The sequence below is a fragment of the Bufo gargarizans genome, unplaced genomic scaffold, assembly GCF_014858855.1.
Source record: "Bufo gargarizans isolate SCDJY-AF-19 unplaced genomic scaffold, ASM1485885v1 original_scaffold_1504_pilon, whole genome shotgun sequence".
NCBI classification, from domain to species: Eukaryota; Metazoa; Chordata; class Amphibia; order Anura; family Bufonidae; genus Bufo; species Bufo gargarizans.
The window spans coordinates 112139-124966 of NW_025334390.1; the positions used below are offsets into that span (position 1 = coordinate 112139).

The 12828-nt window shown below is 43.5% G+C and overlaps 1 protein-coding gene across 1 annotated transcript in view; it reads right to left on the minus strand.

Annotated features, from left to right (window-relative positions):
* Positions 1-360: 360 nt before the first annotated feature.
* The window catches only part of LOC122923358 (calcium homeostasis modulator protein 6-like), a 97488-nt gene continuing 85020 nt past the window's right edge, over positions 361-12828 (minus strand). The window contains exon 3 of the mRNA XM_044274140.1: positions 361-1522. Within this exon, the coding sequence (XP_044130075.1) occupies positions 1124-1522 (399 nt within the window). The 3' untranslated portion in view covers positions 361-1123. The remainder of the gene's footprint in view (positions 1523-12828) is intronic.

Sequence of the window (12828 nt, forward strand, 5' to 3'; positions counted from 1 at the left end):
GGTGGGTATATAAGGGGTGTGATAGGCTGTCTGCACACATATCCCTCGGTGGATATATAAGGGGTGATAGGCTGTCTGCACACATATTTCTCGGTGGGTATATATGGGGTGTGATAGGCTGTCTGCACACATATCCCCCGGTGGGTATATATGGTGTGTGATAGGCTGTCTGCACACATATCCCTCGGTGGGTATATATGGTGTGTGATAGGCTGTCTGCACACATATCCCTCGGTGGGTATATATGGGGTGTGATAGGCTGTCTGCACACATATCCCTCGGTGGGTATATATGGGGTGTGATAGGCTGTCTGCGCACATATCAGAATTGCAAAAAATGATGATTAGTGGCTATTGTGGGTGGCAGTATTTCTGTAAATTTGCAGTTTGGGAACTGTTCGCATGCTACTCACCACCAAAATGAACTATGTTACCAGACGTTTCTAAAACAACAGTTCAGCGAACTCTACTGCGTATGGGGCTCCGAAGCAGGTGGATGGTCCCTGCACCTATGATAACGGATCTGCATCAGCAGAAAAGGCTTCGGTTTTCACAGCAGTAACAGAAAAGTACCTTCACTGATTGGCAAAGCGTTGTCTTCGCTGATGAGACAAGTTTTCTGCTTTATGGGATGAATGGACATTGGTGTGTCAGGAGAGAAACATGCCCGAAATTAGTTAGAAGACCATGACCAAGACTACTAAGTACTACCTTGGCCCTGCTAATTCTTCAGACTTGAACCCAATTGAGCATCTGTGGGACTACCTGTGGTCGTATTCTCTCTATGGATCCTCCCTCACACACACCCGCCACAGCTGTGGGATGCACCGCAGTCGGCATGGCTCCAGATTCCTGTGACAACCGACCAGGACCTTACTAAGTCACTCCGGGCCCATCTAGCTGCTGGTTCATGTTGCACACGGGGGGTACTGTGGATATTAGCTGCTGGCCATAACCATGTGACTTGACTATGCAATAGTGACACGATGTATGGCCGTACGATTCACAACGCAGTAACCAACAGATGAGATGTTTTTATCAGTGGATTTGCTGCCAATGATAGAAAAGCTTTATGGGAATGAACAATCGTACCATTTGTCTCTCTTGCAGTCCTCATAGACTTTTTATATTGATGATCGCCTCTTGTTACTGGCACTACTCTGCCCATGTAAAAGATCCCTTAGAGCGGCTGCATGTCTGCGTTGCTCCTCACTGATTATTGTACCTTCTTTAAATCTTTCCCTTATTTTATTCTTTTCTGTGCATATCAGGTTTTCCAGATTTTTAAGCCAATTAGCTTGTTGCGGCGTAAAGGATTTATCTGTGACCATTACGACCAAGTCTTCTGCAATTTCGGTTTGCTTTTTCTTTGCTTTGGATCTCAGACCTTCCTCCAGTTCCTCCAGCAGTTTCTCTTCATACTTCTCACGAAAGTATAACGCTGAGATGTGACGGCAGCAACAAAGTTCCTTCACGGCGAATGACAGGATGAGCAGCAGCGATATGAGAATGATCCCGAATATCTGCAGAGAGGAAATAGATTCATGTTTATTCATTGCAAAAGGGTGAAGAGGAGGGGATTTATCATCAGGGGAATCTTTGAAGTCGGGATTTCTATTGCTGTAATTTGCACTAATTTTATGAAATCCTCAGGATCCGTCATCAATATCAGATCGGTGGGGGTCGACTCCCGACACCGCTGCCGATCAGCTGCATCCTCTGCAATGTTTACCTGCAGGCCGTCTAGAATACAGTGGTGGTGCCGTGTAATTATAGCTGCTTGTCCTTGAATGGGACAGGCAGTAATTGTACTGCACCACTGCTACAAGCTAGATGCCCCACATGTAAATACTGAAGAGGGTGCAACACTCGCACAGACCCCCCCCAATCTGATACTGAGGACCTGTCCTGAAGATTCTCCATATTATGACACTGCACAGACCCTTTAGTTTCTTAACCCCCTAACAGTCACATTAAAAATGCAAAAATCCTCATGGAAATGTAACTTTCTTTTTCACTGAAAGAGTTGACCCTTTACAGATTGATGGGGGGGGGGGGGGTTAGACTGTGATGAGGAGAAAGACAATCTATTAACTATTTTTTTTTTCTCCACTATATTCAATGAGAAAAGTAAATTGTCAGATGAAATGCAGAATGTAAAAGTAAACTCTCCATTAAAAACGGTCTGTCTGACCCAGGAAGAATATTAGAAAGATTACATTCAGATGGCATACACGCCCATATCCTAATAGAATTAAAGGGGTCCTCTCACTTCAGTAAGTGGCATTTATCATGTAGAGGAAGTTAATACAAGGCACTTACTAATGTATTGTGATTCTCCATGTTGCTTCCTTTGCTGGCTGGATTCATTTTTCCATCACATTATACACTGCTCATTTCCATGGTTACAGACCACCCTGCAATCCATCAGTGGTGGTCATGCTTGCACAATATAAGAAAAAGCGCTAGCCTATGTTCCCCCCATGGTCCCAGCCACCAGAGAGCCTGACGCTTTTATCTATATTGTGCAAGCATGACCACCACTGATGGATTGCAGGGTGGACTGTAACCATGGAAACGAGCAGTGTATAATGTGATGGAAAAATGGGGGCTTGTTTTTTGCGGGACAAGTTGTACTTTCCAACGCCACCATTGAATTTTGCATTTGATGTAGTGGAAAGCAGAAAGAAAAAATTCTAAATGGGGTGGCACAGTTTTACAGGTCTTTTATTTACGCCCTTCGATGTGCGATAAAACTGACTAGTTACTTTCATTCTACAGGTCAGCGCGAATCCGACAATACCTTACACATATAGTTTTTCTTGCGTTTTGATACTGATAAAATAATAAAAATCTTCAAAAAAAGTATTTTATTTTTTAGTCGCCATATTCTGACCCCTACAACTTTTTTGTAGTTGTGTGTATGGAGCTGTGTGAGCATTCATTTTTTGTGGGGCGATCTGTACTTTACTTTGATACCATTCTGGTATGTGCACCACTTTTTGATCACTTTTTAATTTTTTTTGTGGGAAATGAAGTGTCCAAAAACTGTGATTTGGCCATTTAGAAGTTTTTTTTTTCCATTTTACCGTTTGCCTTATTGGGAAAATATGTTTATATTTATATAGTATAAGCATTTTCATATGAAACAACAGGCACCCTGTGGCTATCTATGGCACCTGCTCCACTCATGAGCAAGCACCATGTTTAAAGACCCGGTCAGCATCGCGCATGTGTGCGGACGCAGGTATGTAACGTCCACACCTCCCTTCCGGCCGCCCAGCCCCGAGCCGTGTCCAGCTAGCAGCGAGATTGGACCAAGGCTATCCTAGTCGTGGCCCCGCTGCTCCGATGTCTTGCCGTACTGCTGTTTGCCGCCCTGCTCTAGCCACCCGGAGGTCGAGGAGGTGAGATGCACCCAGCTGATCTTGGGATCCTGCCACTGTCGTGCCACACTTGGAAGCCGATACAGACAGGAGGATCGTGTCACAGTGGTGCAAGTGTTGCACCCCCTTGTCTTTCCTTCTGTGCTGGGAGCAGGTATAGAGGGAAGATGTGCGGCTGCCGGACTTAATTGGAACCCGAGTTGAGTTTGCCTGTGGGTTAGGAGGGTTAAATGAGTGAGGGGTTGGGGGTTCCATGTTTACTGGTCCCAAGTGTGGGTACCGGGTGGTCTCTTCCCCCTCCTCCCCTTCACCAGGATAACAAAGATCGAGAGGGGAAGGATCGGATTGCGGCAGAGGAAGAGGAGGCTGTTTGCTGTTGGTGGTTGATGCAGAAGATGTGATGATGGGGAGAGGGGAAGAGTAAAAGAAAACAAGGAAAGAGGGGAAGGGGGCAAGTTATAAGATAAAAGAGAGTGGCAAAAGAACAGTTGGTAACCCCTTGCCCCTAGATTTGTGAATTGCACTGTTGGCTCCCAAGCTGAGTAATCGTGGGGCTGAAAACTGTTTGTTCACCTCCCCCCCAACTCACTGACTGACTGCTACTACATAAGAGTAAAGTTGCCACGTAATATAACTGCGGTGTCATGCGGCGTTACTAACAGTGCTAACATACTAACTGGCCTATGCGTGTAACTGTGAGCTTCAGCTAACTCATGTAACGGACTATTTGTCTTATAACGGTAAAATTGCCATGGTCTTTATTGCCTGGGGAAATACCAGGGATTGATTTAGTCAATTGATTATACTAACCGGAATGGGACTTATTAACCATATTAATGGGTTTGTGAGTTCGGTTGTGTGACTGACAATGATGGGCGTTAAAGCAATTTAAATTGGCCTAGGATTTAATACCCATGATGATAACCGGATGGCCTCCACTGGGTTAATTGCATTTATTTATTGCTGTCCCATTTGTGTTGGCCACACCAGCTGGAACAAGAGCATAAACGTGATAACCCTAATATGACTAATGGTGCTAATTATATTAGACGAATAGAGCGCTGGGCCTTGACCTGGTTAATTACGTAAGGCAGAGATGGCCAGACAGGGTGCTGGAAAAAGGGGCGTGGGCAGGTGGAACTGAACACCTCAATTTCCCCAATGTTTAAAAAAACAGAAAGGACCAAGCGACAACTCTTGACTAATATTCGAGGTCAGCCCCCCCATCCCCCTAAAAAAAAGATTATGTATCCCAAGATCTGGAGGGGGAGTTTTCTGACCTGGAAGGAGCCACTAACAATAAAATTCCAATCGAGGGTTTCCAGATTGGAGAGGGAGATATTAACCAGCTAAAAGAGGGGGATTATAGGAACCATAATAAAGAGGAGCAGGCGCCTAGCTTGCAAGAAATTTTCCAAGAAATAAAAAATTGCAGTTTGGCAATAAAGGATCTCTCTCTCCAAACTGGTAATAATAAGGAGGTGGTTGGGTTCCTTAGAATGGATTTAGAAATCGACTGCCTACTGGAAGGAAAGCCTTAGATAATAGCAAATGTTTATATACCACCCCCCTTTAAAGTAGATGTCCTACTAAAAATTCCCGATTTTGTGTTAAAGGTAGGGGATAAAGCACTGTTGGTTGTGGGAGATTTCAACAATGTTAGGCTCTATTCACACGTCCGTTATAACACTCCGTTTCCGTTCCGTTTTAAATCGGAACGTTTTTTCGGATCCATTAATTTCAATTGCCTAAGCAAAAATGCGGACACCAATCATAGTGCTTTCCGAATCACTGAATCCGTTCCGTTTTCCTATTTTCGAGTATGCGGATCCTGAAAAAAAATGAAGCTTGTCCTACTTTCTGTCAGTTTTTCTGGTCCGTTGTCCATTCAAGTCAATGGATCTGCATAAAAACTGATGACATGCACAAAACCATTTGAATGTCATCAGTTTTTTAACTGATCAGTTGACAGGAAACAAAAAAATAATAATTAAGTCCAGCCCTCAGTGCCAGTGGTGAGAGAAGTTCAAGTCATCTTCTGCTCTCCTGCAAAATGGCATATGAAGTGGACCGATTGATCACTATGATCCAGGTACATTATCCAAGTCTCCAGACATGACGATCGGTGAGATAACTGTAGAAAACTAAGCTAGCAAGGCAGAGATTTCTTACACAGCTCCTACTACACCAAAAGCACAATAAAATGGCAGCTGTTCTAGAAGATGTCCTCTGTTTTCATCAGTTTTTTTTTTGGGGTACCCTAGCAACATCTATTCCTCCTCCTCTTTTTTCTTTTGGAAAAAAAAAACGGAATCATGGAACCACGGAACGGATTCGGAAGCACTTTAGTAAAAAAACTGAAGGTTGTACTGAAAAGCAGATCCGCAAAAAAAAGGAACGTTTATCTGGAAAGGTAAAAATACTGACGTGTGAATGGACCCTTATGGATAGCAAAATAGACATAGAGTAGGTAACGCTCAAAAAATTTGCACAGGATTTAAATTGAAAAATATCACAGAGGAAATGGGCTGGATGGATATTTGGAGAGTACCGTATTTTTCGCCCCATAAGACGCACTTTTTCTTCCCCCAAAATGGGGGAGAAATGCCCCTGCGTCTTATGGGGCGAATGCGTGGAGTTTTACATCGCTGCCAGCGATGTATCAGTGAGCGGGGAGGGACTGGGAGGAGCTGGGGGCCGGCAATAGCGGCGGGGCGGTGCAGTCAGTGTAGTATAGCACCGCCCCGCCGCTCTGGTATACTAATATAAGAAATCATATTGAAGTAATAGTTATTAAACATGTCCCCCAACTGCTATTACTACCTTCCCTCCTAATCGCTGCTGTAGAATTCAGGCCAGTCGGGCGGGCGGCAGCGCAACTCGTGTCACGTGCCTGCGCCGCCTACTTTATGAATGAAGTAGGCGGCGCAGGCAAGTGACGTCAGTGAGACGCGCCGGCCGGCCGTCCTGATTTCTACAGCAGCCAGCGATTAGGATGAACGGTAGTAATAGGAGTTGGGGGGCATGTTTAATAAATATTAATTCAATATGACAACTTATATTTTGTGCGGCGACGGGGACGGGGGGGGGGGGGGTCGACAGTTCAGACTGCGATCTGTGGATGGCACTGTTACAGGGGGTGGGGGGGGGATCTGTGAATGGCACTGTTATGGGCTGGGGGGGTCTGTGCATGGCACTGTTATGGGCTGGGGGGTCTGTGGATGGCACATATATAACAGTGCCACCCACAGACCCCCACCCCCCCCAGCCCATAACAATGCCATCCACGGATCCCCCCTGTAACAGTGTCAGCCACAGACCCCCCCCCCTGTAACAGTGCAAGCCACAGATCCCCCCATAACAGTGTCCGTCATCCACAGATCCCCCCATAACAGTGTCCGTCATCCACAGATCCCCCCATAACAGTGTCCGTCATCCACAGATCCCCCCATAACAGTGTCCGTCATCCACAGATCCCCCCATAACAGTGTCCGTCATCCACAGATCCCCCCATAACAGTGTCCGTCATCCACAGATCCCCCCATAACAGTGTCCGTCATCCACAGATTCCCCCCTATAACAGTGTCCGTCATCCACAGATTCCCCCCTATAACAGTGTCCGTCATCCACAGATTCCCCCCAGTGTCCGTCATCCACAGATCCCCCCTATAACAGTGTCCGTCATCCACAGATCCCCCCTATAACAGTGTCCGTCATCCACAGATCCCCCCCATAACAGTGTCCGTCATCCACAGATCCCCCCCATAACAGTGTCCGTCATCCACAGATCCCCCCTATAACAGTGTCCGTCATCCACAGATCCCCCCTATAACAGTGTCCGTCATCCACAGATCCCCCCTATAACAGTGTCCGTCATCCACAGATCCCCCCTATAACAGTGTCCGTCATCCACAGATCCCCCCTATAACAGTGTCCGTCATCCACAGATCCCCCCCATAACAGTGTCAGTCATCCACAGATCCCCAGTAATAGTGCCATCCACAGACCACCATTAGTTCCAAACCCACAGCACACCTTTTGGTTAAAAATGTTTTTTTTCTTATTTTCCTCCCCAAAAACCTAGGTGCGTCTTATGGGCCGGTGCGTCTTATAGGGCGAAAAATACGGTAATGCACCCTAAATTAAAAAAATATTCTTGTTTTTCAAAGAATCATAAGAGCTTATCACGGATTGATTTAGCTTTCACTAATAATAAAGGTTCGTGTGATATTGAACAGGTTAAATACGGACAGCGAGGGATTTCGGACCACAATCCAATTATTATCACTATAAAAACTACAAGAAATAATATAAGAAGGTTACATATAAATGTGGGGTGGATAAATATAATGGGGATACAAGATAGGATTTTGAAAGAGATAACGGACTTTTTTGTTATGAACGATGGGTCAGTGGTAATAAACATAGTATGGGAGGCTGCAAAGGCTTACATCAGAGGGATCTTTATAAAATACACAGCAATATACAAGAAATGAATAAGGCAAAAAATAACGGACCTGGAACAAGAGGTGGGTAAATATGAAAAAGTGTATATTGAGGATCCTACAGATAAAAATTATAAGAACTGGGTAGAGAAAGCAGCCAGATTGGAAGATGAGAGGCTTTCGATGGCGGAACAACAGAAAGAGAACTATGTGAGAGATAACTTTATCTATGCTCATATACCGGGTAAAAAGTTAGCTGCCCTTGTAGCGACCCAGACAAAAAAAAAACTATATTCATTGTTTAAAAGATAAACTAGGATATAAAATAAATGATCAAGCGGCCAAAATAGAACTGCTTAACACCTTAAGGACCCGGCTCATTTTCACCTTAAGGACCAGGCCATTTTTTGCAAATCTGACCAGTGTCATTTTAAGTGGTGATAACTTTAAAACGCTTTAATTTATCCAGGCCATTCTGAGATTTTCTTTTCGGCACATATTGTACTTCATGACACTGGTAAAATGAAGTAAAATAAATACATTTTTATTTATAAAAAAATACCAAATTTACCAAAAATTTGTAAAAAATTGCAAATTTCCAAGTTTCTATTTCTCTACTTCTATAATACATAGTAATACCTCCAAACATATTTATTACTTCATGTTTGCATCATTTTGGGAATGATATTTTATATTTTGGGGATGTTACAAGGCTTAGAAGTTTGGAAGCAAATCTTGAAATTGTTCTGAACTTTTCAAAAACCCAATTTTTAGGGACCAGTTCAGGTCTGAAGTCACTTTGTGAGGCTTATATAATAGAAACCACCCAAAAATGACACCATTCTAGAAACTACACCCCTCAAGGTATTCAAAACTGATTTTACAAACGTTGTTAACCCTTTAGGTGTTCCACAAGAGTTATTGGCAAATAGAGATGACATTTCAGAATTTCAATTTTTGGGCACATTTTCCATTTTACTATTTTTTTTCCAGTTACAAAGCAAGGGTTAACAGCCAAACAAAACTCATTATTTTTGGCCCTGATTCTGTAGTTTACAGAAACACCCCATATGTGGTAGTAAACCACTGTACGGGCACACGGCAGGGCGCAGAAGGAAAGGAATGCCATACGGATTTTGGAAGGCAGATTTTGCTAGACAGTTTTTTGGGACACCATGACCCATTTGAAGCCCCCCTGATGCACCCCTAGAGTAAAAACTCCAAAAAAGTGACCCCATTTTAGAAACTACAGGATAGGGTGGAAGTTTTGTTGGTACTAGTTTAGGGTACATATGATTTTTGGTTGCTCTATATTACACTTTTTGTGAGGCAAGGTAACAAGAAATAGCTTTTTTGGCACCGTTTTCTTTTTGTTATTTACAACATTTATCTGACAGGTTAGATCATGTGGTATTTTTATAGAGCAGGTTGTCACGGACGCGGCGATACCTAATATGTATACAATTTTTTTATTTATGTAAGTTTTACACAATGATTTCATTTTTGAAACAAATAAAATATGTTTTAGTGTCTTCATAGTCTGAGAGCCATAGTTTTTTCAGTTTTTGGGCGAATATCTAAAGTAGGGTCTCATTTTATGTGGGATGAGATGACTGTTTTATTGGCACCATTTTGGGGTGCATATGACTTTTTGATCGCTTGCTATTACACTTTTTGTGACATAAGATGACAAAAAATTGGTTTTTTTACACCGTTTTTATTTTTATTTTTTTAACGGTGTTCAATAATATCATTTTTGAAACAAAAAAAAATCATGTTATAGTGTCCCCATAGCTTTTTTTTTTTTTGGGCCATTGTCTCATGTAGGGGCTCATTTTTATTACCTTTTTTGGGAAGTAAGGTGTGCAAAATTTCAATTTCCTGATAGTTTTTATTTTTTTATTTTTATGGCGTTCACCGTGCGGGGAAAGTAACATGACCGTTTTATAGATCAGGTCGTTATGGACGCGGCGATACCTAATATGTGTAGTGTATTTTTTATTTTATTTTTATTCAGTGATAAATGTGTTTTTATTATCTTTATTTACATTTTTTGGACCCAGACCCGCTTGGTTCTTGAAGATCCAGTGGGTCTGATGTCTGTATAATACAGTACAGTACAATATATATTGTACTGTCCTGTATTTTACTTACACTGAACAGATCTATGCTTTTAGCATAGATCTGTTCAGCACCATGGACAGCAGGGCGCCTGTGAAGGCGTCCTGTTGCCATGGGAACCTTCCCCCTCCCTCCCTCTGTCCCCCCATCCATCTGGGGGCTGCAAAGGCACAGCAGCCCCCTGGGCTTGTTCATGAGCACCAGACGAAATTTATGTCAGGTAAAACTACAACTGATAATATTATGCGCTACTTTTTGAACACCCAGCTTGAACCCACAAATTGCGGGGAAAGACTGATTGTTACTATAGATGCCTCTAAAGCATTTGATACAATAGAAAGGCCCTTTTTGATTACAACGCTGAAGAAGATGGGATTCGGTACTAAGTTTATATCATGGGTAAATTTACTATATACCGAAATCTCAGCGAAAGTGATGTTGAATGGGGAATACTCTGATAACATAAAGATTTGCAGGAAGGTTAGGCAGGGATGTCCTCTTTCTCCTCTGCTTTTTGCTATTGTTGTGGAACCGCTAGCTGAAATGATCAGGCAAGATGAAGAAATTGTGGGGTTCAAGTTCGGTGATCAGGAGGAAAAAATAGCCCTATATGCAGATGATATTATGTTGTTTGTTGGCTCACATAGATCACTTATCAAGATTTTTCAGGTATTTGAACGGTACAGTGAGCATGCTGGGCTCAATATAAACTGGGCTAAATCAGCTTGTGTCCCGATTGATCCTCTGAACAATTTTATACCAGGTGCACTGGAAATTAAGAAGTTTAACCAACCTGTTAAATATCATGTGGTTCCTAAAATACAGGAAATTAAGAAGAAAATCGATATATGGAAAAGACTATATGTTTTGATGGCAGGTCGCATTTCCTTAGTGAAAATGTGTTTACTTCCTTCCTTGAATTATATTATATGGAATTCACCGGTAATCATTCTCCCAAAAAATATTTAAAAAAATTGTTAGTCTTTTAACAGCCTTAATATAGCGAGGGAAGAAACCAAGGATAAATGTCACGGGTAAGGAAGGTAGAGAGGAAATGCACCCCCTAAACTGCCACCCTCAACCCTGTCCCTGCCTACTTGCACAACCTGCCCTAAGTGACGGGGCGCAACTGGGCGACGGTCCCTGACCTACGTAAGTGTAGAGCAGAGCGAACAGAGAAAGAGAGGAACAGACAGCCAAGGCAGAATGCGGTACACAAGACTAAGGCAAACGGATAGACAGGGAGGTAGATAAGACAACAGTACCCAGTGATGGGAAAGGCAATGGTGGGTCAACTAGCCGAGGTCGGTCCGGGAGGTAACGTCAATACAAGGGATGAGGCAGGAGACGAAATCGGAGAACGAGCCGAGGTAAAAAATGAGAGATAGCGTAGGTACCAAGGGAGCCGGCAAAGCGAGGTCAGGAAACAAACAAGGTCAATACCAGAGGTCAAGTAGGAAGCAATAATAGTATACACAGCCCTAGAGACGAAAGTCACAGGCAACCTGTAGCCAGCAGGCCATCTGTATTTATAGTGGGGAGTGAGGGTCATGTGACGTGGCCAGCGTCACATGACAGACAAGTCGAGCACCGAGTGATCAGCTCGGCGCTCAAGGCAGACTTAGGGGCAGGGAGCCTCCCAGCTAGCAAAGCCGCCCTGGGAACGAGGCCAAACACAGATCCTCGCTCCCGAAGCTAAGCAGCAGGTCTGCCGCTGATGGGAGACAGAGTGCGCCTTTGGCGCCCAGTTACAGTACCCCCCTTTTACGAGGGTCCACCAGACCCAAGCATTGTGGACGAGGTTTCTCAGGGTGTTCCCGGTGAAACTTAGCAATTAACCTGGAAGCATGCATCCTGGACACAGGTACCCAGGGTCCAAAACTTTTCCAGTGGACCAGGTATTGAAAGGAGTTTCTAACCTTTCTAACATCCATGATTCTAGAGATGACGAATTCTTCCTGACCTTCAACCTCTACAGGTGGGGGAGGTTTTTTTAGAAGGAACCACTGGCGACATATTTCTTGAGTAAAGACTTATGAAACACATCATGTATACGAAGGGAGTCGGGTAGTTTTACTCTAAAAGACACCGGGTTAATAACCTCTATAATATTATATGGTCCTATGAAACGAGAGAGAATTTTCGAGAACAATGTTTCAAAGAAAGATTCTTAGTCGACAACCATACTTTATCGCCGAGTACAAAATGTACTCCCTTGGAGCGTTTCTTATTGGCATGTCTACGCTGAAACTCCTGGGTCTTTTTCAGGTTCGCTTGAACCTGCGCCCAGACTGTGCACAGTCTAGAGATGAAAGCATCTGCCTGTGGGTTGAGTGAGAACGCGGAGGAATTAGGGCTAAAACAAGGATGAAAACCACTATTGCAAAAAAAAAGGAGATACTCCCGTGGACGAATTAACCCGATTGTTGATGGCAAACTCTGCCAACGGGAAATATCTCACCCATAAAAGCTGATTGTGCGATACATAACACCTCAGGAAAAGTTCCACTGCCTGATTTAACCGTTCCGTCTGCCCATTAGTCTTTGGATGGAAAGCAGACGAAAAGGATAAAGAGATGTATCTTTGACAAAAAAGCTGTCCAGAATCCAGAAACAAACTGAACGCCCCTATCAGATACAATATTTTCAGGGACACCATGCAGGCGTACCTTGTTCAATAAACAAGGATGCTAAGGTTTTCGCATCAGGGAGCTTACTTAAAGGAACAAAATGCACCATCTTTCTAAAATGGTTAACCACTACCCAAACCACTGACTTCCCCTCGGAGGGGGGCAGGTCAGAAATAAAATCCATGGAAATGTGTGACCATGGTTTGCAGGGTATGGGTAGTGGTTGTAGTTCACCAGCTGGATGTGT